The sequence below is a fragment of the Lampetra planeri genome, chromosome 19 (genome assembly GCF_965212315.1).
Source record: "Lampetra planeri chromosome 19, kcLamPlan1.2.h2, whole genome shotgun sequence".
In the NCBI taxonomy this organism is placed as follows: domain Eukaryota; kingdom Metazoa; phylum Chordata; class Hyperoartia; order Petromyzontiformes; family Petromyzontidae; genus Lampetra; species Lampetra planeri.
In genome coordinates this window covers 7,258,747-7,281,621 of record NC_136125.1, presented here as the reverse complement: position 1 = coordinate 7,281,621, position 22,875 = coordinate 7,258,747, and the positions used below count along the sequence as shown (strand labels likewise).

At 50.2% G+C, this 22,875-nt stretch overlaps 1 protein-coding gene across 1 annotated transcript in view; it reads right to left on the bottom strand.

Annotated features, from left to right (window-relative positions):
- The window catches only part of MYCBP2 (MYC binding protein 2), a 124,823-nt gene that overhangs the window by 71,414 nt on the left and 30,534 nt on the right, over positions 1–22,875 (bottom strand). Inside the window, 17 exon segments of the mRNA XM_078602847.1 lie at positions 121–235; positions 888–969; positions 2,224–2,352; positions 6,712–6,813; positions 7,925–8,070; positions 9,310–9,583; positions 10,825–10,983; positions 11,480–11,644; positions 12,397–12,601; positions 13,173–13,249; positions 14,383–14,521; positions 16,991–17,064; positions 18,468–18,570; positions 18,964–19,035; positions 19,587–19,748; positions 19,750–19,830; positions 20,581–20,870. Of these exon segments, the coding sequence (XP_078458973.1) occupies positions 121–235; positions 888–969; positions 2,224–2,352; positions 6,712–6,813; positions 7,925–8,070; positions 9,310–9,583; positions 10,825–10,983; positions 11,480–11,644; positions 12,397–12,601; positions 13,173–13,249; positions 14,383–14,521; positions 16,991–17,064; positions 18,468–18,570; positions 18,964–19,035; positions 19,587–19,748; positions 19,750–19,830; positions 20,581–20,870 (2,375 nt within the window).

The window sequence follows — 22,875 nt, the reverse complement described above, 5'->3', positions numbered from 1 at the left end:
GATGGTGGGGTGGGGGGGGAGGAGGATCACCTCATTTGCAATTGCAACCCGGCTCACCAAAAACTGACGAGAACTCAAGGACACGCAAGCACCACGTTGTAGCGACCACGCGCCGCTCACCGAGAAACTGCCGAAGGTGTGCACCGAGCCGTCGGCAAGCAGGGCCGCCGAGTGGTTCCCACCGGCCACCACCTGCACGCTGCGCTCCGGCAGCGGCACCAGCGTCGGGCAGAACCTGCACGTGCGTGGATTGTTGGGGCAAAGTCTCGTCATCGAGCGCCGATAAAAGGACTGCACGGCACACAATGGCGTGACGCGGCGTGGCTGGCGATGTTTAAACGCTGAGGTCAGGTGTTACATTTAAGGCTCAGTCGACCTAGGGGATTGCCCAGGACTAATTCCGATAATCACTCGCCGATGATGATTGTCGACGCAGGCAATCGAACTCAACTGGCTGGATTCTTAGTGCACTCTGCTAACCACTGCACCACTGCTGTCTGCCACTGTGCACAGCTAGGAGCTAGAATGGATTTTTTAGGGTTTTAATTCCTGTTCACATGCCCAATACTGCATCGCCATTGGCTCGAACAGAAATTCTCATTGGTCTTAGCAGCGTCTTTTACCATTGTACCAGATGGCTCGATGTGTGTGTGTGTGCGTGTGCTAAAACACAGCCAGTTGGCACAGTGCGTAACGCAGGTGGTGCATCTGCCAGCCATCTCAGTCTGTTAACCCATGACACCCGAGTCTGTCCCTTGAATTCATGTCAGTGAGACTTCCACACTTCACAAGAAGGCCCTCAGAGCACACCTAGCCTGGCACAAGCACTGTGGTGATGTTGCCATCACTGTTGTTGTTGTTGTCTTTGTGTGCGCATCGATCCTTGCCTGGGGTTGCAGTCTCCAAGCCCGAGCTGGCCATACTGCCCGTAGCCAAACGTGAACACCTCCCCACTCTCCATGAGCACCACTACCACAGGAAGGATGGCAACAGACACATACACACACACGATACAATAACCAATTAATGACTGTAACTTAACACATTAGGTTTTAACAGCCAATATTATGAGGCACAATATATGTTTTGTTTAGGCCACGTGGTGATGTCTCTAAATGTATTGCTTTGTTTTGCCCTGAAGATGATTGGCACAATTTCAAGCGAAAAGTCGCATCTAATTTAAAAATGTAGCTGTGAGAAATGTCCTTCCAAAATACTCGGATAAGTATGGTTGGCTACATACGGAGAGAAAGAAGTTTAACATACCTACAAAAACATTATTTCGGGGTTAAAAACGCTCATAAGATACGTGACAAATCAATGTGTTTGGCTGCATCGGGTGGCGGAGAGTTTCACGACACAAATTACGTGAGCAAACCCATTCACTTTCGCTGAAGTTGCTTTAAATATTTGATGCGCTGTGGTTGTATCGCAAGATGAAATTATCGGACGTATCATCCGCAAACCTGGAGGTCATTTTAAAACATTGTGAATACGAAGAAGTCACATGCGGATAGAGATGACGCGGAAGACCCAGGAAGCTATTGACGTCAGAAAAGGGACCGGAATTCGGAGCATGAACGCACGGAGACTGGTGGAAGTGAGAAATGTTGCATACCGCCAATCCTCTGCAAAGATGTCAGCACAAGATAAAAATGACGAACTTCATGATCCCGGTTGGGGGTTAGAGTTTGACTCAGCTCATTGGCATCATCTCTTCCAGGGTTGATCAAATATATACCACTTTAAGAAGTTAATAGTCATGGTCCTGTATAGGAAGGTAGTATTTTCACCACTGGATTATTATGCCAACAGAGATTAGAACCCATATATAAACTAGGAGTTACTTGTTTTTAAATATAATTTTGAACAATTCAAAAGTGATTTATCTAATCCAGCAGTGCACTGCCAGAGGGCTGTAATAAATATTCCCACTGCTTCTCTACAGCTTGTTGAGATACGGCAGCATTAACATGCCATGTAAATATAAATTGCATTGTATACGAGTCTCTGTGAAGACTATGTATGTATGTATGTTGAACTTCTTTCGCACCGAACGTAGCTAACTATGCTAATCGGAGGTGCAGGAAAGGACAGAAAACTCTGTGCGGGTCTAGGAGCTCAAGAGTTTTTCTGCAGCGTGTTGAGACGCGGCGGCAAATAGACGCGACGTCAATCCGCATTGTACCCGAGTGTACGGAGAGAGACTGGCCACCCGCACACCTGAGTGGTGGAAACCACAGGACACCTGGGCAGCCCTCGGCTCGTTGAGGCCGAATCCGAAGTGGAGCAGTCCCGGGGGGTAGGTCGTCGTCTTGCTCGCATCCTTCTCCCCCTTCTCTCCATCGCCTTCTGCAACGCTCCGGCACACAACACGGCCGAGATGAGACTCTGCCACTGGGCGATTTAACCACTGATGGGGGGGTGGGGGAGTTTTCATAAGTATTATTAGTAATGAGACTTTTAAAGAACGTGCTATCTTGTGGCAACACCAATAGCGAGCTGCGTGGTTGCAAGGTGACAGAGGGACGTTTTTAGTCCCTAAGCTGCTTTAGCGGCGAGTTTCAGGCAGTGTGTCCAGCGACTGAAAAAGAACGGAGCCCGCACAGGGCATTTGTCATCGGTGGCACGACATGGGTCCCCGTGCTTGGCTGACTTCACCGGTGTTCTTGGACGACCACTGGTCCACACACCTCCGACAGGTACGACGGCAGTGACAGGCCATGCAGATGGTTGCAGACGGTTAGGCAGAACTCAGGTCAGGCGTTTTTAGTCCATTTTGTTTTGCTTCTGAACAGGCTTTGACTGAAACGTTTCTCATTTTTGTCATAACTCCTATTGCTTATTTATTATAACTATGTAATCTGCCTCCAATTGTTTATCCTAATTCTTTTCTGGCGGCGTTGCGTCGAAAGATGAAGAAGTTATTTGGATATCTCACAGGGCAGTGCAACCCGCTGTGCTAGAGAACGGCCCAAGGCAAGACAATAATTAATAAATGATTCACAAATGGAATGGGATAGAAGAAGATCTACTCATGAGACCAACCCACAATGGGCAGAAGCCTCACCTACGACGAACAAAAAGTGAATTCCGCGTCTGATGATGTTCTTGACTGGCTAACTGAGCTCGGTCGACCCTTGTTGATTTTGCCATTTCAATATCACAGCTGGAATCATAGAGTGGATCCTTGCTTTCCTATTATTCGGCCATTCACTATTTTCACCCATGTGCTATGAAGGAAGGGCAGTTGCCAGAAACGAATATATGACACGTGTTTTTATTTTTGGGCAGTTATTGATTAATGAGTTGCTGTTACCCTCAAACCTTAGGCAGAGAGAGGTACACGTCTGCTCATGCATGCATTTTGCACTGTGCTCTTTCCATTCTGCACACGGTGCATTTCGCTGCCAACATCGGCTAACCGGCAGAGGGATTCCCAGCTGTGAACGGCACATGCCGCGCATTTCAAATTGCCATAGCCGGCCCGCGCGCTATGGTTTTCACCGCAGCAGGAGAACAACCGCAACCGGTGCCAAAACGGCCGCTTGCGTGTCGTCGAGATTAGCGCATGCCTCTTCACGCTCGCCCCCCTACCCACTCACCCACCCAGGCACCCAACCCCCACCCTCAATCAGCTCACTCACAATGCCCTGGCTCTGAGCTAGTCGTGTAATTAAGCCACGAGTGATCGCTGACAAGCTAAAGAGGATTAGGCTGTTAATTCGCGAGCTGCACGCATGCACACAATCACGCTCGGGCGCAGGGAGGGAGGCAACGCTGCCTGGTGATGAAGGGCGAGACGCGGCGATTTAATTTAAACAGAAATAAAGGTCAGGCATGGCAAAGAACACGCCGTGTACTTTAACACCAGTTAACCTTGATAATCGGAAGTATCCTGTATCAGTGGGTGTGCTCCTGGTTTAAATAAAGTGTGTGATTTTGTTTAGAGACTGAGCAGCTGATGGCACCAAAGGGCATATGGTGGACCAGGTTTATGGTGAATGTGGAATTCTGTGGATTGGGTGATCAACTAATAAGGGTATTCAGTGGACAAAGCATTTAGTTAACCAGGATATTCAGTGGATCATTTATTTGGGGCAGAGGGATAAATTGCAATAATGGGGCAAATTCCCAAGGCCTTAACCTAGATTCCTTTCTCCCCTGCCATCCGTGCTGTTAACTCTCTGCCCTATTTAAGCCAAGGGCTCAAGATCTCCTAAAATATTCTCACACTTTCTTTACAGCTTCTTGGGATGCGGTCAAATATAAATACGCTATACAAATAAACATTGTAACCGTATGCTTATATAGGTCACGATACCAATCTTGCTCAAAGTGTGATCTTAAAAACCGCAAGCTTGTGGACACAAACCGGCACCATCGCCGGTGCATTTCGCGGCCATGTGGGGGCGATCGTTAATCACGGCCCAGCAGCAGCTGCCAAGGCAGCGCGGAAACCTGATTACCATCGACGGCAGTGCAATTACACGCAGCTCGTTAATAATGCTCAAGATTATACACATTCCCTTACGTGCATATATTTATAGCCGCGTTAACGCTCGGTGATGCAGTGTATATTAAAAATAAATCTTAAAACTGCCATATACATTAATGTAAACGCGGTATGCAGATGTGTGACGCTGCCGAGACTTTCCCGTGGCTGTGCTGCTGTACCACTCTCTCTCCAATGTGTTCTCAGGTTCTGCCGCTAAACGCCATTCAGCACGATGTCTGACGTTTCGTTCCATATGGCTGGGAATTTCTCCCGGATCGGAACGTATCAGCGACACGTTTTGACGCTGGGCCAGCCGATGTTATATATTCGCTTTTGTCATTTGTGCACACGTGGGCCAAACCGGAGGGAGTTCAAACGTCCGACATGGTGCCGAACAACAAGCGGTAGAATCAGTAAAAACCAGCGTAGAGCCGCTATGCAGATGTGCGTTTAAATTATTGACCGTGTAAGCGTGTTTCATTTCTGTCCCAGACCCAACAGGTTTTGAAAATGCTCGTCAATTTTGAGCTAAGAGGTCGAGTGCCATGGAACACACGGCCCAATTTCATTTGATCAGCCACAGGCAATCTATGCTCGCTTCCAGTGAAAGGGCCGGCATGCTTTGACTCTTTCACGGCAAGAATGATTAATTTTCCCATCGGCTAAAGCAAAGGAAAAATTAAGCCATGCTCATGAATGAAATTATCAAAAACATATCGGATTTGCATTCCATAAAAAGACACTCTCACACGCGCCTAATTGCACGCCCACAAACACACAGACGAACACTCGCACGCAAACAGTGCAAAATAACCCGCCCCCATTTAGGCAGAAAAACTGCACGAACGAATGCTATTAGCGAGCACCTGTTAAGGGTTGGCACTGCCACGCGATTGGTGGTGTAGCCAGAAACAGTGCTTAAGTGTATGTAAAGCGGCCGGTACTCATTTCAAGCCAAATAAACCTCGGGAAGGTCCACGAACTGGCTTAGGTAAAACGTGTAACTGATGTCATGCACGACTGGGAATCAAAAGGAGTTGTCTGAGATTGCAGCGCAGTGCATGAACTCCCTACACCACCGCATTCTCATTGCATGTGGTCATGCGTATATATTTCGGGAGCGGTAGTTCAATTCATGGTCAACACCAGTGACGATTATCTGAACCGGTCCTGGGCCTTCCCTAGGTCGACTCAGCCTCAATTGAGTACTTGGTGCGGTGTGTAAACATCGCCACTTGGCAGACAATAAGGCGGCACGTACAGTTTATAAGCCGACATGGGCAAGTCCTGTTAGCAAGTATCTCCTAAAGCCAGCAAGCGTGGCGCACAGAGGCTGTGTGGCCACCTCTACAACTAGCCACGTTTGTACCCGCAATGATGATGAGGCTCATATTTAAGGCTGAGTCAACCTAGAGAAGGCCCAGAACAACTTCTGTTATTGCATTCCCACGGACGTCCGAAACGCGACGAGTGTCTCGATTCCGTTGTCTGTACAAGACACATCCATTCAGACTCGGTTTTCCAAGTCTGAATAGGTGTCCTTACTTATTATTTATTTTATTTAGTGCTTACCTTTCTCATGTGCTATTCGTTGCACACGGTTGCACTTTATTTTGCACGCGTTTGCAATTTACTCTGCTCTGTCGGCCGCTGAGGTCATGATGGGTTTCTTTTCTCATTCCTGTTGCTGTATGCCCCCCCCCCCTCGTATACCGTTCCCGTGCTGCTGTAATGTGCACTGATGCACTACTTTATTGAGGGCAATATTAGCACGTAAAATAAAGATTGATTGATGTTAGCCTTGGTCAGGAATCAAACTCAGGTTGCTGGATTTGCAGAACGGTGCGCAAACCACCCACGACAACGTTCCCCGCTCACTAAGATCCCCCGGTTGCAGTCTTTGAAACGACTGTTATGTCAAGGGCTATTAGCGAGCACCTATTGAGGCCAGCAGAGCGTGGGGTGGCCAGCCGTGAAAGGGAATCGAACTCAACGGCTGTCTTTAGCAACGCAGCGCGCGGACCACTGCGCCACCGTCCCACACAAATGCACAAAAATAAGCCATGCACCAACCAACACAATGCCGCGAACTCAGAGGCGCTTTGCCAAACGCACCGGGACCAGGCGCCGACGTAAAACGGAACGTTCGGTCAACGAGCATCGGCGCTGCCCCGCGATTGTTTTTAGAGCAGCCAGACTTGTGTCATGCGTACCTTGTCCCCCCTCCAGCCTGTGGTTTTTAGGTACAGCAAGTTTCTTATCATCCAATTTGAAGGGAAGACGCTCCTCTATGTTTATGCCCTGGGCAACAGAACCTACGGGGGCAAAACGCAAAAAATGGGGGGGGAAGCAGGGGGAGCAGGGGCAGGGGGGCAAACACGCAAAACAAATAACAGCGTGACGCATGCAGCAACACAAAGTGACGGAAGCGAAAATCTAAAATTTTAAACGACAGTCAAGTGGCTTTGGACCAAGCCAATGCATGCAATGGGGATGTCAAACAGGCAAGAGCGAGGCAGGTGAAATCAACAACGAAATGTTGAATGCAATGGAGAAGAGGGAATCACTGTCTGATAAAAGAAAATGTCATTGACCATTGTAATTGTTTTTAATGTTTTGTGTTGTACTATTTCGTATTGTGTGTGTATGTATGTGGTGATTTATTGTTGCCGACTTCTTTCCAGGTGCCCTGCACAAAATAGGATTTTAAACTCAAGGGTTGTTTTACCTGATTAAATAAAAGTGAAATAAAAAAATCAGGGTGAATACAAATAAACAGAACGTTGACAGCGTGGGGGGTGGGGGGAGGAGGCCTTCATCAAGCAGCAGATTAACAAATTGCTGTAAACGAAGAGCCGAATGAAGAGACCCCGGTTTGTGGTGGGCCACATGTGGAACACGCACCTCAGCCACTTGTGTCACTGTGTAAGAGGCCCCCACCCTTGCAGTGGCAGAAGTGACTGAGCCACTGTAAGATTATAAACAGCCTTGTTTTGCTAGGTCCGATATATTCCCCTCCCCCACCCACCACCCGAATACACGATGATCACAGAATGTTTGCCGGTCGTTTCGGAGCGGTAGGGCCTCACGTGACTGCGGGCCTTGTGAAATGAAGATCTGGGCCGTGTCTGGCCCCCGTGGCCGTAAGTTCGCTACCCGTGATGTAGACCACCATCTCCAAGGAGCCAAAACGAATGGACAAACTGATGAACAACGTTCCGGATTCTCCATTCGCAAAAACGGATCCGATGTGGACGGCAAAAGCCGATGGGGGGGGGGCGGTCTCCGTCTGTCTCTGTCCTCCAGGATCCCCTCCCTGCCCCTGGGGGTCCCCCACCCCCTTCGGGGTCTGCTGCTGCCCTGGGGCCCCCCTGCCCCCCCGGGTCTCCCTGCCCCCCCGGATCCCCAACCCCACAGGGTCGCTACCGATGATGATGTCGAGCGGGATCATTTCCTTGACGGCGTCGAGGATGCCTCTCTGCCGCGCCTCCTGCCCATCCAGCTCGCGTGCGCACGCCTTGCAGCAGCCGCACTCGGCGCAGCCGGAGTCGCCAGAGCCACAGCCGCACAGCCTTGGGGGGAGGGAGTGGGAGCGGAGAAGGTGGTGACTCAAGAGGAGGAGGAGTGAGCATTGGTGGTGGCGACAATAGCGCCAGAAGCAGCAGCAGCGGTAGTACGACAACGCCAACACTGGCATAACACGAGCGGCATCATCAGCAGTGTCAGCTTCAGCATCAACAGAGGTGGCACTAGTGGCAGGAGAATTATCAGCAGCAGAAATAAGAAGCAGCAACAGCAGCGGTAGCAGCAACAGCAGTGGTAGCAGCAAAAGCAGGACCAATTACATTAGCTTTTCCCATGATGCCTTTAAGCCTGTTCATTGCAACTTAGCACGAGTTTATTCGACTAACAGGGGAAAAAGATGATGGGCCATATGGAGGGTGGAGAACATTAGGGGATGGTCATGTAGGTTAGAAGAATGGCGATGGGAGTGTAGAAAGTTTAGGGGGGGGGAGGGGCAGCGGTTGTGAGCAGGTGGTGTTTGGGGCACCAATCACAAGATACATGATAATTGTATTTATTATCATAGAGTCATTCACCAAATTGCATCTCTCAACGCTGAACATCGTGAACCACATGAACATTAAAACATTATATGTGTAGTGACAGAGAAAGGTCACTACTGTGTCGGCCCGTACGAAGGCTGGGGGCCCCAAGGGGGTGCCTGGGGGGTCGCGTGGTGGAGGGATCCGGACCCTCCCAGAGGTGGGGGAAGTGAGGCGTGTCCTGGGAAGGGAGGCGTGGCCTGAAGAGAGCCAGCCACGCCGGGGCGGAGCCAGCCACGCGAAACCAAATATAAGCGTGGTGTGAACGCAGAGCGAGGCGGCTGTTGTACTGTACTCCAAGGTGAAGACATCTTCGGTCGTCAAGTCCCGAGTCGTCGTCCTGGGCCAGGCAGGCCGTTGCCTGCCTGGTCCAGTCTGTGTCGTGTTCCAGAGTGTTAGTGAGTTGAGGAAGGTGGTCACCACCTCATGTAGAGTGTTATATTATTTACCGTTTAATAAATAGTGTTGCCTCCTAGTTGCGTGTGTGTGCACCTAATTTGAACCTACTACATATGAGACACACCGAAGAGACACAAACACAATCAAGGGTATGGAGGGTAAACACAACACAAACCAGGCGGGGGTGACCATAATCACTCACGCTGCTGACATCAACGAAAGCCCAGAGAACGATAGCAACAACGATAACAACAAAGGTTCGATTTTACACGGCCGTTGATCCACGTCACGAGCCACCGGACTCACGTTCCAGGGGCGCGTTCCGCTCGGCCGCTGCTGACGCAGCTGGAGCCGTAGCCCGTGCACTCCCCGCACACTGTGCACACCATGCACTGCTCCATCTTCCACGTGTGTGTGCCGGGCGGGCACATGACGGCACCGGCCGCAACGCCACCAGCTCCGGCGCCGCCGATGCCGCCGCCGACCCCGCCGCCCCCCCCCGCAGCCTGGCGGTCCTCGTCCCCCTCCTCCTCCAGGTCCTCCTCCATTGCCGCCACGGCCTGCGGCTCCGTGCCGGCACCTGCAGGAGGCCACGCGTGTTGGGGTTAAGGTCAGAGTTATATACAAGCTGAACTTCGACGCGTCACGTGGCCTTAAAGTGCACGCGGCCTGGCACAAGCACCACGGTGACGTCACCACCACTTGTGTTGTTGTTGTTGAACTTCTTTCGCAACTATACGTAGCCAACCATGCTAATCGGAGGGTCGGCGCGGGAAGGGTGGAGTAGTGTTGCGGTTTAGGTTAAGAGTCAGGGTAACGTCGCAATCGGAAACGTTGCGAGGTCAGACCCCGGTTGGGAATTGACTCAGCCCATCATCCCTCCGGGGTTGATCACATGAGTAGCGCCTTGCGAGGAATCCACCATGGCTGTCTAACGGATACAATTACACCTGCCATAGGAATGTGGAATTTCCACTGATGGCTCAGGGCTTGAAACAGGAGATGAGCACTGCCACAATGATCATTTTATCAATGCATCACTTTTATTTGTGACTTCAGACTTAACGTTAGGGATGGAGTCATGTTTGGGTTAGGGGTAAAGTTAGATTACTTTTATTAATTTAAATTTTTTACCTACGTGACTTTACCGAAAAAACCTAAGAATATAGATTACAGTCATATTCATTTTATAAGAAGGGGTCAGGGAGTAAGGGGTCAAGTTTAAGGGTAAGCTTCATGGCTAGGGCTGGGGAAAAAGTAAGAACACACGCATGAAGACGTTTCCTGTGAAGACGGAGTAATGAAATCAGCTCCGTGTAAGGGACATAGGTCTACTGTTTATTTTCACTCATCCTAAAGTCCAACTTAACGTCAACCAGTGCTGAAGATGATCAAATAAGATTGGCTTTTCATTCGAACCGGTGGAGTGTTTCATCGCAAGACCATGAGAGATGGCGACTGCTTAGAGACGCCTTCATCCAGCAGTGGATAGATCGTGGCTGATGATTACGGTTACAACTTAGCTTCAGGGTTAGTGTTAGCATGGACACAATGGTTGAAAATATTGGCATTGGTTAGGCACTATCAAGAGACAAAGTGCGCTTTGGCAAGAAGCATCTTTACAAAGATTATCGAGTTCATGGTGAAGATCACCAACTCATGAAGGAACCCCCCTGGAAAAGTTGCCATGTTAGCCATGCTACCAAGGATATCTGTGAAAAAGAACTTAACAGCTCATCGGATGCCTCCAGTATAAATAAATATTCTGATGGCCTCTTAGGCGCATTGTTTGCCGCTGCCACTCCAGCCGGCGTCACCCACCCTTGCTCCCGTGCGCGTTGGTGCCGGTGTCGCGGCCGCACTGGCCCTTGTTGTTGACCCCGAAGGTCCACACGGTGCCGGACTTGGTGAGAACGCAGGCGTGGGCCTTCCCCAGAGCCACCTGCGTCACCGTCTGGCCTCTCAGCTCCTTCACAAGGCCTGGAGTGGGCGAGGAAGGGGTGCAGAGCGATGGCGAGGGGAGCGGTGATGGGCGAGGAAAGTGACGCAAGCAAGGAAGGGTGGTTGGGTGGAGGAGGGGCAGGGAGAGGAGGGGAGAGGAAAAAAGAGTGGTGGGACGAGGCAGGGAGGGTTGAACCCCATTTCGGGTCATAGAGAGTGACAATCACAGAAGGCCGTAGTGGTCACACCACCAGAGTGGCCCACAGCGCTCCAAGTACATGGCTTAACATTTGTTTTATTCTCTTTACCGTACCGGCATCCCAAAAACACAGCCGGCAGTTTAAAAAATTTGAAAGCAATGTGAATATTCACTGTGCACAGACCAAAAATCTCACACACATGAGGAACACCTAGCAGACCCACTCATACTGCACCTGGCAAGCCCCAGTAGTCACCCATCCAAGCACTGATCATTATCCTGGCACCAGGGCCCATGCCAACCACGCCACGCTACTGATGCCGGGTGTATCGTTACCAGTGGCGTCCGAGTACACCGCGTCTTTCCCGAATGTGTAGAGCTCTCCTTCGCGTGTCACTAGCGCGCTGCTGCCGTTGTTGCAGGCCAGCTGCACCACCGCCTTCCCTTCCATGCGGATCATCTTCTTGGGCTTGCACGCCTTGGGTTGTCGGCGTGACTTGGCTACAGAAACAACCGCGGGGGGCGGAGATGGGGGAGGGGGGTGGGAGGCGGGGAGGGGAAGTGAATATAATTCAGTGTAAACTTGATTTGAAACTTGATTTGTATTCAAACAAACGTGAATCAGGGAACATACGCAAATTAACATGTCATACTGAAGCGGGCTTGGGCTGGACTTGATCATAGCGAGTGGTCGAGACTGATGACAGAGTGCAGGTAAAGGAGGCAACGCACCCGTGAGGATGTCCACCACGGAGGTACAGGGGTGAAAATCAGCTGGTGTGAAAGATCGAAATGTATTACTCTCCTGATCATCGGTTCGATTTCTCAACTAATCGATGCACATGCAAATAGTTGGAAAATAAAGTGTCACCTCCGTTCCTGCGTGTACCGCTGGATGGGAGGTAATGGGCAGGGCTTGGTGACATCATCGGTATCATTAGCAAATGCACGGAGGCCGTGGCTTGTTGGGCAGGGGTTTCCCACCTTCAGGAGGCAGGACATCATGGCGGCTGCCATTTTTTTGAAAGGGGTCCGAGCAATCAACCGCAACAGACTAGCCAATTACAATTTCCAATCGATTAACCAGCTTCTCAATCGACCAATCGTCCCACCTCGAATGATGTTTTCCGCGCCAGGCGCTAACACTGCGAACATGAACTGCCAGTGGCACCCCGATGGGCAGAGGAGACCCCTCTCCTCTGCCCATCGGGGCATCAACGTCGGGGGCGGGCAGGCGCGGCGCGGCGGCTTACCAGACTCGCCGTCCTCGCCCTTCTTGGCGGTGCCGGTGAAGAAGACGCTGCCGTCCTCCGCCACCATGAGTGCGTGGCCGCCGTCGTGGCCCACGGCGAACTGCATGATCTTGGGCGACTTGGTGAGAGGCAGTTCCACCCACTTGCCCACGGCCGGGCCGCCCTGCTTGATGCCTAGGCTCTGGTACTTGCCCGTGTAGTAAACCTGCAGTCGCCGGCCGGCGGGGAGGTGTATGACGATGCATCGGTTCACGTACGAGCACAGCGCCGTCCCCTTTTGTTAATCCGCTGACTTTCCGTACCTCCGATTAGCACGGTTGGCTACATACTGTGCGAAAGAAGTTCAACATACATACATACATGACACTGCTGGATAAGGGCTTGCTCACTTTGGCACCGGGGATTGTTTAATCAAGGTTTTCCACGCTGCTTGGCGAAGGTGGGGGGGGGGGGGGGGGAGGTGGTTCGTACACGTGGGAGCGCAGAAGAACAGTACAACAGTGTGTTTTGCTGCACAGATCTCGCCTGCACACACCGTAAATCTCACAGGAGATTCAAACAACCTGTTTCTGTGTGCGGGTCACCCGTGCAAGAAGGATTCATCATTTGTCGATAAACCCGACATTCCGACCCAGAATATCAGCAGTGCCGGCTCACCACTCTGCCCTGGTAGCAGACACTGTGAGCCACCTGCCCACCCCCCCCCCCACCCCGAGCAGTTTCATTATTTTGTGATGCATAGAAACCGGAGGCTGTTGTACCGGAGGATTAATTACCTTTCCGTTGGCCGTTCTCATTAAAGCGAACTCGCGACCAGCTCCAAGTATGGCCATCTCCTCGTCAAAGCCCGTGCCTACAAGGCGACAAAGAGATGCTTGTTCAGTTTATTTGGTGACGGCTCGTGTCATCGCAAAGAGGTGAAGGAACAAACGTTACCATGGCTGAGGTAAGCGTCAAGATATCGCTTGTTTTTCCATAAAGATTTCCCCTTCCCTAGGGTCTTTTGATTTGCCACTTGGAACCTTCGCAGGATGATATAATGGTTACTTTGAATTCCTCTCCACCTCTCGTAGTCGGGCAAGTGAAGAGAGACGAGGGACGATAGCTTGCAGCTTTGTTTGTGATGATGATTCAGATGCCGGTCAGGCAAGAGGAGAGAGAGAGAGAAAGAGATGGCCATATGCAGTTCCCTAGCACCTGCTGACGATGTTGTAGGTAGAGCCATCGTGCCAGTGGAGCAGGAAGAGAGAAATAATTCCCATTGTACAAACCTCACTGATGGTGTGGTAAGTATAGGCATAACATCGGTGGGGCAAGAGAGAAGAAACAAGGACGATGACTTACTGATGGTTTCGAACTTAAGACGTTGATTTATGATCACTACACACATTTCATCTTTACAAGTGCCTTAATAATGACATCGTGGTTGAGAACACAGGGCCAGTCAGGGAAGGAGATAGACAACGAAACCCACAAGCAGCTTTGCTTGTGCTTTGCTGATGGTGTTATAGAGCAAAGGCATGGCGCTATTTGAGCAAACGCGGAGTTAAAACTATAATAAACTATTTTTTTTTAACCAGGTAATGCCCACTCAGCTATGTAGCTATTTTTCAGCGACCTGGCCACAAATGATAGCTCAACAAAGTGGCTTATCATGTGGAAATTTATAGCATTCGAATACTGGAAACGCACGTTTCTAAATCTGGAGGGAAAAAGCGGAGGACCCTGAGAAAAATCCACGCAACCACAGGAAGAACATGCAAACTCCAAATATACAGGCGTCAGGGTTGGAATCGAACCCGCGACCTCCTGCATACCAGGCGAGGTAGTGAACATCTCACCACCGTGGCACTCGAGATACAACAATGACTGCGTGCAACTTGGTTTGCGCCAACTGACATTGTTTGTTGATAGGGGGCACGGCGCCAGTGAGGGAAGAAGAGAGAAACAGGAGTGAGCGCGAGTGGCTTCCCGCGTGCGCCTTACTGATGATGTGCAGGTCCTTCTCCATGTCGAGCAGCGAGAGGCCGCATGCGTGCAGGCACTTGCGCGCCAGCTTCAGCTGCAGCTCCTGCTGTGGGGGTGGCTCCGAGCCAACGGACAGCGCTCGCACCACGAACCCGTCCTGAGGGGTGGGGATGGGAGCAGGTCCTCAATTATACTTTCCGTGCCGGCGCCAATAGGTGCGCGCGAGCGGAACTTCCCACCTGTAAGGCTAAAACGAGACAACTTTGTTTTGGTATATTTAACAACTGATACACCTGCATGTACCGTCACGGCCTCTCTGATCTGCTGATTTATATCTGCTCCATGTGCCGAGAACTCGACTCTGCACCTGGGGTGACTGAGCGTTTGCATGTGCTGCCCAAAGACTATGGAATGCACTCTCACCAGTGGTTAGACAGGTGATGTCACTTGCCATGTTTAGGTCTTCTCTAAAGACTCACCTCTCTTTCGTCCGTCCTACGCTTCCCATGTATGAACAGTAGACTCTGAACTTTGTTGTACAGTAAAACCTTGGATTGCGAGCATAATTCGTTCCGGAAACGTGTTTGTAATCCAAAGCACTCATATATCAGTTGTGATCACGTGATGCTCGGCAGACAAAGCGTATACACGTATTACTCGTATTGCAAGACCTCGCTCGTTTATCAAATTAATATTTATTTAAAAAATTTGCTCGTCTTGCAAAACACTCGCAGACCAAGTTACTCACAATCCAAGGTTTTACTGTATTTATATGTCCTAACATTGTGCATGGCGCACCGAGATCCCTGGATGAATTGCGCCTTATAAATTGGCACCAATGATTGCCCAAACTCTGCGATCCCCTACATATTAAGGTAATATCGGCCAATAATGAGCGTTTACATGTGGGAGTAAACTGGAGCACCCGGAGAAAAGCCAAGCGTGCGAGGGGGCGACACTCTACCCCATACAGACGGAATGGGTAGAAAGTACAATTTTGCTGTCCTGAATTTTCCTGGCAGAGCCAGGGTACGGGAATTCCTCGACGCCCACGATGGGAATGGAGTTTCGCGACATTTGCGCCTCCACAAAGCTCTTGGTGAGTTGTGTGCCACCACTCTCAGCTCGATTCGTCGTTACCAGTCACAAACAATTGAGTCGTACGCACCACAACACATGATGCGTTAGTTTGTGAGCGAAACGATTGAAATGCAATCTGTGAATCAATGAATGAGACTATTTCCCGATGGGTATGAAGGTCAGCTGCTGTGCCGGGTGTTAAAGTCAGACATGGCCAAATAGCTTCACTGTGGCGCCATCCAACACAACCACCCCAAATAAAATGACACTCGTAAATTGTGGGTGACATTCTGCCTGATTACGCGTCGCCGGTAGAGCGATTCACATTTATTCACCGTTTTTAATTTAAAATCAACTTCTCCCGGGTGTATTTTTTGGGGGTTTCTGCTGGGTCATGCCACCGGGATGTGACACCTCATTTGCGGTGTCAACCACCAAAATGAAGGAGCCAAAGTGTCACATTGTCTAATCCAGTCCCCGCGGACTTTGTTCAAAAATAATTCTCGGAAGGTCACAGAATCACACCACTCCGAATATTCTTGGGAATGACGCCACGGGGAGGATAATGAATGTGCGCATTATTAATTAGACAACCAAACGACCCTGCAGCAAGCACCCAATCTTGAAAGATGAGCGGAATAACAGGTGTTGTAGGCCCAAGAGATACAAGTACTGTAAAGCACTGAATCTATATGTCCATTAATGTGAATGTTGTCCACTTGTTATAAATGGTGGATTTTCTGTGTGCTCTGGTTCCTTCCAAACTAGCCAACAATCATAAATGGCCAAATATCCCAATGCAGGACCTGCCTCTGAATGAGGATCTTAAGACTTGGCGAGGCACATATAAACACTTGCTGATGGAGTTGGTCATACATCCCAAGTATAGAACGAGAGAACTTGGACAATTATTGGTTCTGGTTCCCTACCTGAACCATTACCTCTCTCTCTCTAAGAGTAAATGAAATGTGTGTCCGTTAGAAATTTTAAATCGGAAAATCATTTAGTATTATCATTGTGTCCTGGGGAAAAAAAACAATGAACATCATAATTTGGTTGTCAAATGTGCATGTGTCTGATCCGCATGTCAAAGCAGGTAATATGTATCTATTCACCGCGACATGCCGACAACACACTCATCGCTGAGCCGCCCACTAACATCAAAGACAAGACAAAAATACCCCCTACAGCTTAACAGACTGTTGGGGCAAGTGCTGTTAGCGAGCACCTACGAAAGCGAACACAGCACACGGGGGGGGGGTGGGGGGTGGGGGGGTGGTGTCGATGTTTACACACAGCACCAGGTACTCATTTCAAGGCTAACCCAACTCAGGGGAGGCACAGGACCGTTTCAAATATCGGTTCGCTGTGAGAAGAAATCGAACTCGGGTCGCTGTGTGTGTAGCGCAGCACTGTAAACACAACACAACCACTCCGCAAATAATCATAACCTCTCGCACTGAGAGAGCAATCTCAGCGCGATTTCTCTCAACGTGAATTCTCTTGCACTAGTGAGTTTATTTTTAAGCGTCGCAACTTCACTTACATCTTTGGAGGCCGCGATTTGGTTCACGTGCTCCCCATCTGTAAACAGAATGCTCTCTCCATCCACGCTGCGGCCTGCACGCATAGGAGAAGGGGAGTTACACGCAGAGATCACGGAGACGTCTGTAATCCAGCACCTTGCCCGTGGGCGTCGAGATCGTCATCTTCTGGCTTGCCATAGTATGGCAGTACAGCAAGCTGGTTCATTTCAATCTGTACAGGGATTGAGTGTTATGCCCCCCCCCCCCTGCCTAACATGCACGGGGGGATAGCACTCAAAAGTCTGCACAGATGAGTTCACGATCTCGCTTGCTGTTTTGCCATCTTCCGGCCTACCTCGCAGCCCATGTGGCGGTTAGTGGGAAGTGTCACAAATCTCCACCAGCTACAAAACCCTCACCTCCAAAGCGCTGGATTACAAGGGCACCCCCCATCGTGCCTGGCTATGTTACTCAAGCTATATTTTACCATCCACTTTGCACCTTTGATTAGCATGGTTGGCTACGTACGGTAAGAAAGAAGTTCAACATACATACATATGTAGTAAGTTGCAAGAGGCTTGGACGACGGGGTCGGAGGCACACTTATTTATTAATACCAACTTGTGTACAGTAACGGGTACACACAGCACTTGAAGGGGTATCGTCCCCTTCACTCGTCTAACAGGGAGACACAACGTCTAACCCCGCTAACCTACGCCCGAGTCCTCCACTACGGAGCTAGGGGAGGCTACTTATCCCAGCCCTGGTCAAGCTGGGATCCCGGCACCCTGAGTCTCCAGACCGGCTCTTATAAGAACGTCAGTCTGGGCTCTCGGGGCCACGCCACCGGCTTGCCCTGGTCGGCCCTGACAAGGACAGCGAGCCAGGGGAGCTCCGGGGCCTATTCTAGCTGGTCTTCACTCTTCGCTGGTTAAAGCTAACACTCGACCTCGAGCCCTCCGGCTCACCACCTTTTATAGCACTCGGCCCCTGGGAGGGGCCCGTGGGGGATGCAGGTGCGGACGTCGGTGTGAGCACCTCCTCTGTGTACGGCCCTAACCACGCCCCTTGTGTTTGTTACCCATCCGTGCCCATACATCTACACAATTACACCTCTACACATATATACACTTCTGTGGACCATTCTCGAGCTAGTAATGGAAGAACTCCACGACTCCAGGAAGTGGCCCCGCAGCTTGCCATAACGTAAGGGACCGTGGTGATTTACAGCCAACGTTAGTTGAGCGTGGACAATTAGACCCAAGCCGAAACATAACATATAAAAAAGAACGTTTAAAAATATTTATTTTTTCTTTTTAATGATAGAATATAGTAATGGCATCACTATGCCACAAGTATACCAAGTTTGCAGTCGATACCACATTGGGAAGTGGATAAAAATTTGAGTTACAAGATTTGAGGATACAACAACAGACAGAGTGAGAAAATAAAACGCGTGTAAAAAGGGCGACGTTTTGTTGAAACCGCGTCGCTCACCGGGCAGGCTCACGGCTGGGCCATGCTCCAGCGTCTCCGCGTGGATGCTCACGGCGGTGCCCGGCTGTCCCGAGGTGGCGCAGTCTTGGTACAGCAGCCGCCCCTGCAAAGACAAAGCCAGCCCCGGGAAAAGAAAAGGACGAGGAAGAAAAATCATCCATGTGCATCGACTCTGCAACGTTTTCCGACGCGTGGTTATAGTCGGATATATTTAATATATTTTTATGCATTTTACCTGTTATGAGGGTGAATGCATCAAAACATCTGGGCGTTAACAAAGAAAATTTAAAGTGTTCAAATAGCATGCAAAGGGGTACACTTGGAATGAATTTGAGAGAAATAAAGAGGAATATGTACATTTAAGGACATAGGCAGGTCAGAGACATCATTTTGATCTTCATGCAGCATCAGCCATGCGTGTTCATGTCCGAGCGTGTGCGATTATGCACCACATGTGCATTCACATCCGTATGTTTATATTCACGTCTGTAGGTACCTGTATGTGTCCCAGCCACGCCTTGCGATCCTTCCGGTTGCGAATGGACAGATTGCAGTGGTACACGTGGCCCTATGGCAAAGCAACGGACAACACGAGGCATACAAGGTCAAAAGTTCAGCATCTGGTAACTGGAAATTGAGCCGGGACCGCCGAGATCCTGGATTTAAATCCTAGGTTTCAACTGCCCATATTCAAACTGGGCTTCTCAAGCGAAGTGAATTGTTGAGTCTTAGCCAGACCACCAAATATGTTGCTGACGTGACGAGACCGTAAGAGTGGCCTTTGAAGGACATGCCAATTGTGCAACAATGTTCGGACCTAAAACCAAACGGTGGGGACGATGAGGAGGCTGTAAGAACAATCCTCAAGGGTCAGGTGTCAAAACTCTGCAACATCTGCGGCATCGAGCAGAACTGCCTTTTGTGTTTAATTTGTTGTGCTTCCCCGGCACCTCCGATTATCACGGCCGGGCTACATACGGTGTGAAAGAAGTTAAACAGACCGCACATACATACAGAAGGAAGCGGCGGTGCGACGTGTGGTGCCTTCCACTGACGAGTATAACAAACGGACGAACAAGCGAACAAAAGACCGAGCGCGCAAACAAATGAACAACTTACCCGCACGGTGCCGCCGTAGCCGGAGCCGACCTTGTAGAGGCCCTTGCTAGTGAGCACGTAGAGGTAGGCGCCGTCGCTCTGCATGAGGCACCGCTCTGCAGGCTCCGTGGACACCTCCCGTAGGATCCAGCGCTGCACCAGCGCGCGCCGCCGCACGCCCCCCGCTGCACCAGTCCTGCAGCTGCGCTCGCCCCACCAGGGCGGCCTGCACGGACCGCTGCAGCGCGCTCAGGATGGCCGGCACCTTCGGACGACACAAGGAGGAGAGTGCGTGTCACCGGCTAGGACGCGTGGATGAGAAACACGGGTGCTAGCGAAGGAAGTTGCATGGAAAATTTGACAACTGCGCAAAGAAGCGTGGCTTACTCGAACGTTTGGATCGACTTTGAGAGACAGACAGAGGAGCAGTAGGAGGCAGACAAATTGGCAGGCATGGAGACAAGCAAAGATCCTCCGTATAACCTTTGAACAGACTGTTGGGGCAAGTGCTGTTCGTGAGTAGCAGTAGCTATGAAGGCTGTACAGCATACGAAGGGGGTGGGTGGCTAGCATCACGCCCTGCTGCCTTAGTCTCCCCAGTAGCGATGTTTACACATTGCACCAGATACTCATTTGAGGACAAGTCGACGTAGGGGAGGCCTATGACCAATTAAGATATACAGCACTGGTGTTGGCCGTTGAGTGGGAATCGAATTTGGGTCGCCGGGTTCGTAGTGCAGTGCATGAACCGCTACACTACTGCAAGGAGACAAACACACGCACAGCCATGCACATAAAGACACAGAGAGACACATGGAAGCACACACAGGGCGACACAGGGACCACGTGAGAAACAAAGAAACAGAGACAAACACGGAGGCCGACTAACCAGATCAGGTGCATTGCAGGTGATTTGATCACGTGACCCCGAGGTTGCCTAACTGCCCACCGGCATAAAAACAGCATGGATCTCAATAACGTGCAGTGACGGACAATCCTCCAGGCGTGAGCGCACCTGTATGATTTGCGATGACAGGCTGCTGTTGCGGGAGAGGATGGCCGAGACGGCGCGCAGGATCTTGCCCGTATCGCCCCACGCCACGACAAGGCTGAAGAGGCATGCGCACGCCAGCGACGTGATGCTGTCGCTGTTCGCGCCCGCCGAGGAAGAAGAGCCGATGGCGGTGGAAGATGAACCTCCTCCTCCGGTGCTCGCCTCGACCCCGCCGTTTGCACGCGTCGACGCGGACGACGAGCCGGGCCCGTTTCTCGTCGTCAGGTCCAGAAGCAGCGCGAACAGAGCCTCTGCATGACCGACAAGCGTTGTTGAGAGAGGGGCGTGCCAAACTCGAGGTGGTGGCGAGGTTGCTCAGAGGACAAAGACATTGAGAGCCACCAGCACCGCTCTGATCATGGGGTTCGATTAAAGCGGGTTCCTCAAATACAGTCATACCTCGGTATACGACCGCTTTGGAATACGTCGAATTTGGTATACGTCGTGTTTTGACGAGAAAAAAATGTCTTGGGATACGACGTCTTGCTTGGGATACGACGCGCTTGCTAGAACTTGTATGGGTCGGGATGAGTCACCGCGTACCCGCGTATACCCCGTTCACGACTGAAACAAAGCGCCGCTCCTCAGTCTGCCTGTGCAGTAGTTTTAATGGAAGGGGACTCTCCTTCCAAAAAAAAGCATGTCCTCCTCCTCCCCTTCCTCACCACCATCCACGTAGGCTATCAACTCCTCTCAGCAAGGTAAAGTGATGTTACATTTCATTTTTATTTCAATTTATTTATGCATTTATTTTAATTTATGTATGCATTTTAGTAATAAGTAGTGTCTAAATTATTTTATACAACCCCATTAATGTATAATATGCCGTATAAAATATAATTTCTTATACTCTGGAACGGATTATTTCCCTTTATTTGTTATGGGAAAAATTCGTTTGGTATACGTCATTTTCGGTCTAAGTCCTCCTACCTTCTGGAACGAATTAACGACGTATACCGAGGTACCACTGTATAACGAGTTGATGGTCTCAGCCCAGGCCACCAATGAAGTACAAAGAGACCCATCGGCTCAAATTCATACCCATAGGCTCACGTCAACTGAGTAGTTATTAAACCGTGATAGCAAGTGTAGTGGAGTTTATGGTCTCAGCCAGGGCCATCAATAACCGCATTAAAAAAAACTTATAATTAAAATATGGTTCTCCACTAAATTTGGCTAAATTCCAGCTCTGAGAATGAAAAGTATCAGTCTGTCATGCAAAGGACATTACTCTCATGTTGCAAGACAGGTGGGAAAGTGCTGCCCCCTAGAGTATGGACCAGTGGTCACTTGAATTAATTGCATCTCAGTTTCTGCAAGGAGGCACAGGAAAACACACAGGCAGTGAAGGCAGCTGGAACCGGAGCAAACAATTGGCCAAGCTGCTCTGTGGTGCAATATTGGAACATTCACCCATCTCCACATCTCCACACGTGGGAACAAAATGGAAGCACCCGGGAGGAAAATTCCCACGAGAGCGAGGCGGGTACCACTCCCGCACAGACAGCAAACATCCAACGTACGGCGAGAATAGCGATGAAAATCAATCCAATCGCTGTACTGCCACACCCAGGAGATGGCGACCTAAACACCCTTGGGTAGGGCAGTTTTTGTGCGATTTGTTGAATTTGGTTCTGCAAGAGGTGGTCTGTGTCACCACTACGCGAGCGAAACAGGCCACACAGGCGATAACGGCATTGTTGCTAGCAACATTACGACATTTCGCTGGTGGTTGAGACTAACGATGCAATGGCAGCCAAGAGGCACACATGTCCGATGGTTCATCTCCCTTGGAGATGGAGCAATAAAATCAGTTTGTGCAGCAAAAGCTAGATAGTGAGGCCGTGACATTTTGTGGAGGGCCTTAATGCAGCAGTGGATATTTCACAGATGATGTTGAGGAAGGCAGTGACAAAGAAAAATACTATTTTTTGTAATGTATGCTTATACAGTACAGCCATTTCAATCGCTAATTGTACGTGTATTTGAATTAGCCATCACCTAATTCTGTCAAGGCAATACCGTGTTTTAATCTTAAATCGATTCCCTTTTTGGCGTATGCTACAAAAATAACAGTCTCTGAGAGGCAGAAAGAGCAGAAGGGGTTAACGCTGAACGATGCAAGAATCCATCATGGCACGGCTGCCGCCTGCTACCGACATCATTTTCCAGAACCAGCTGAGCAGCAGTGACATCACCACTGTTCAACATTCAGGGCGTGCGCGCCTCCGCATACTCGTTCCTTCCCTCTTACCC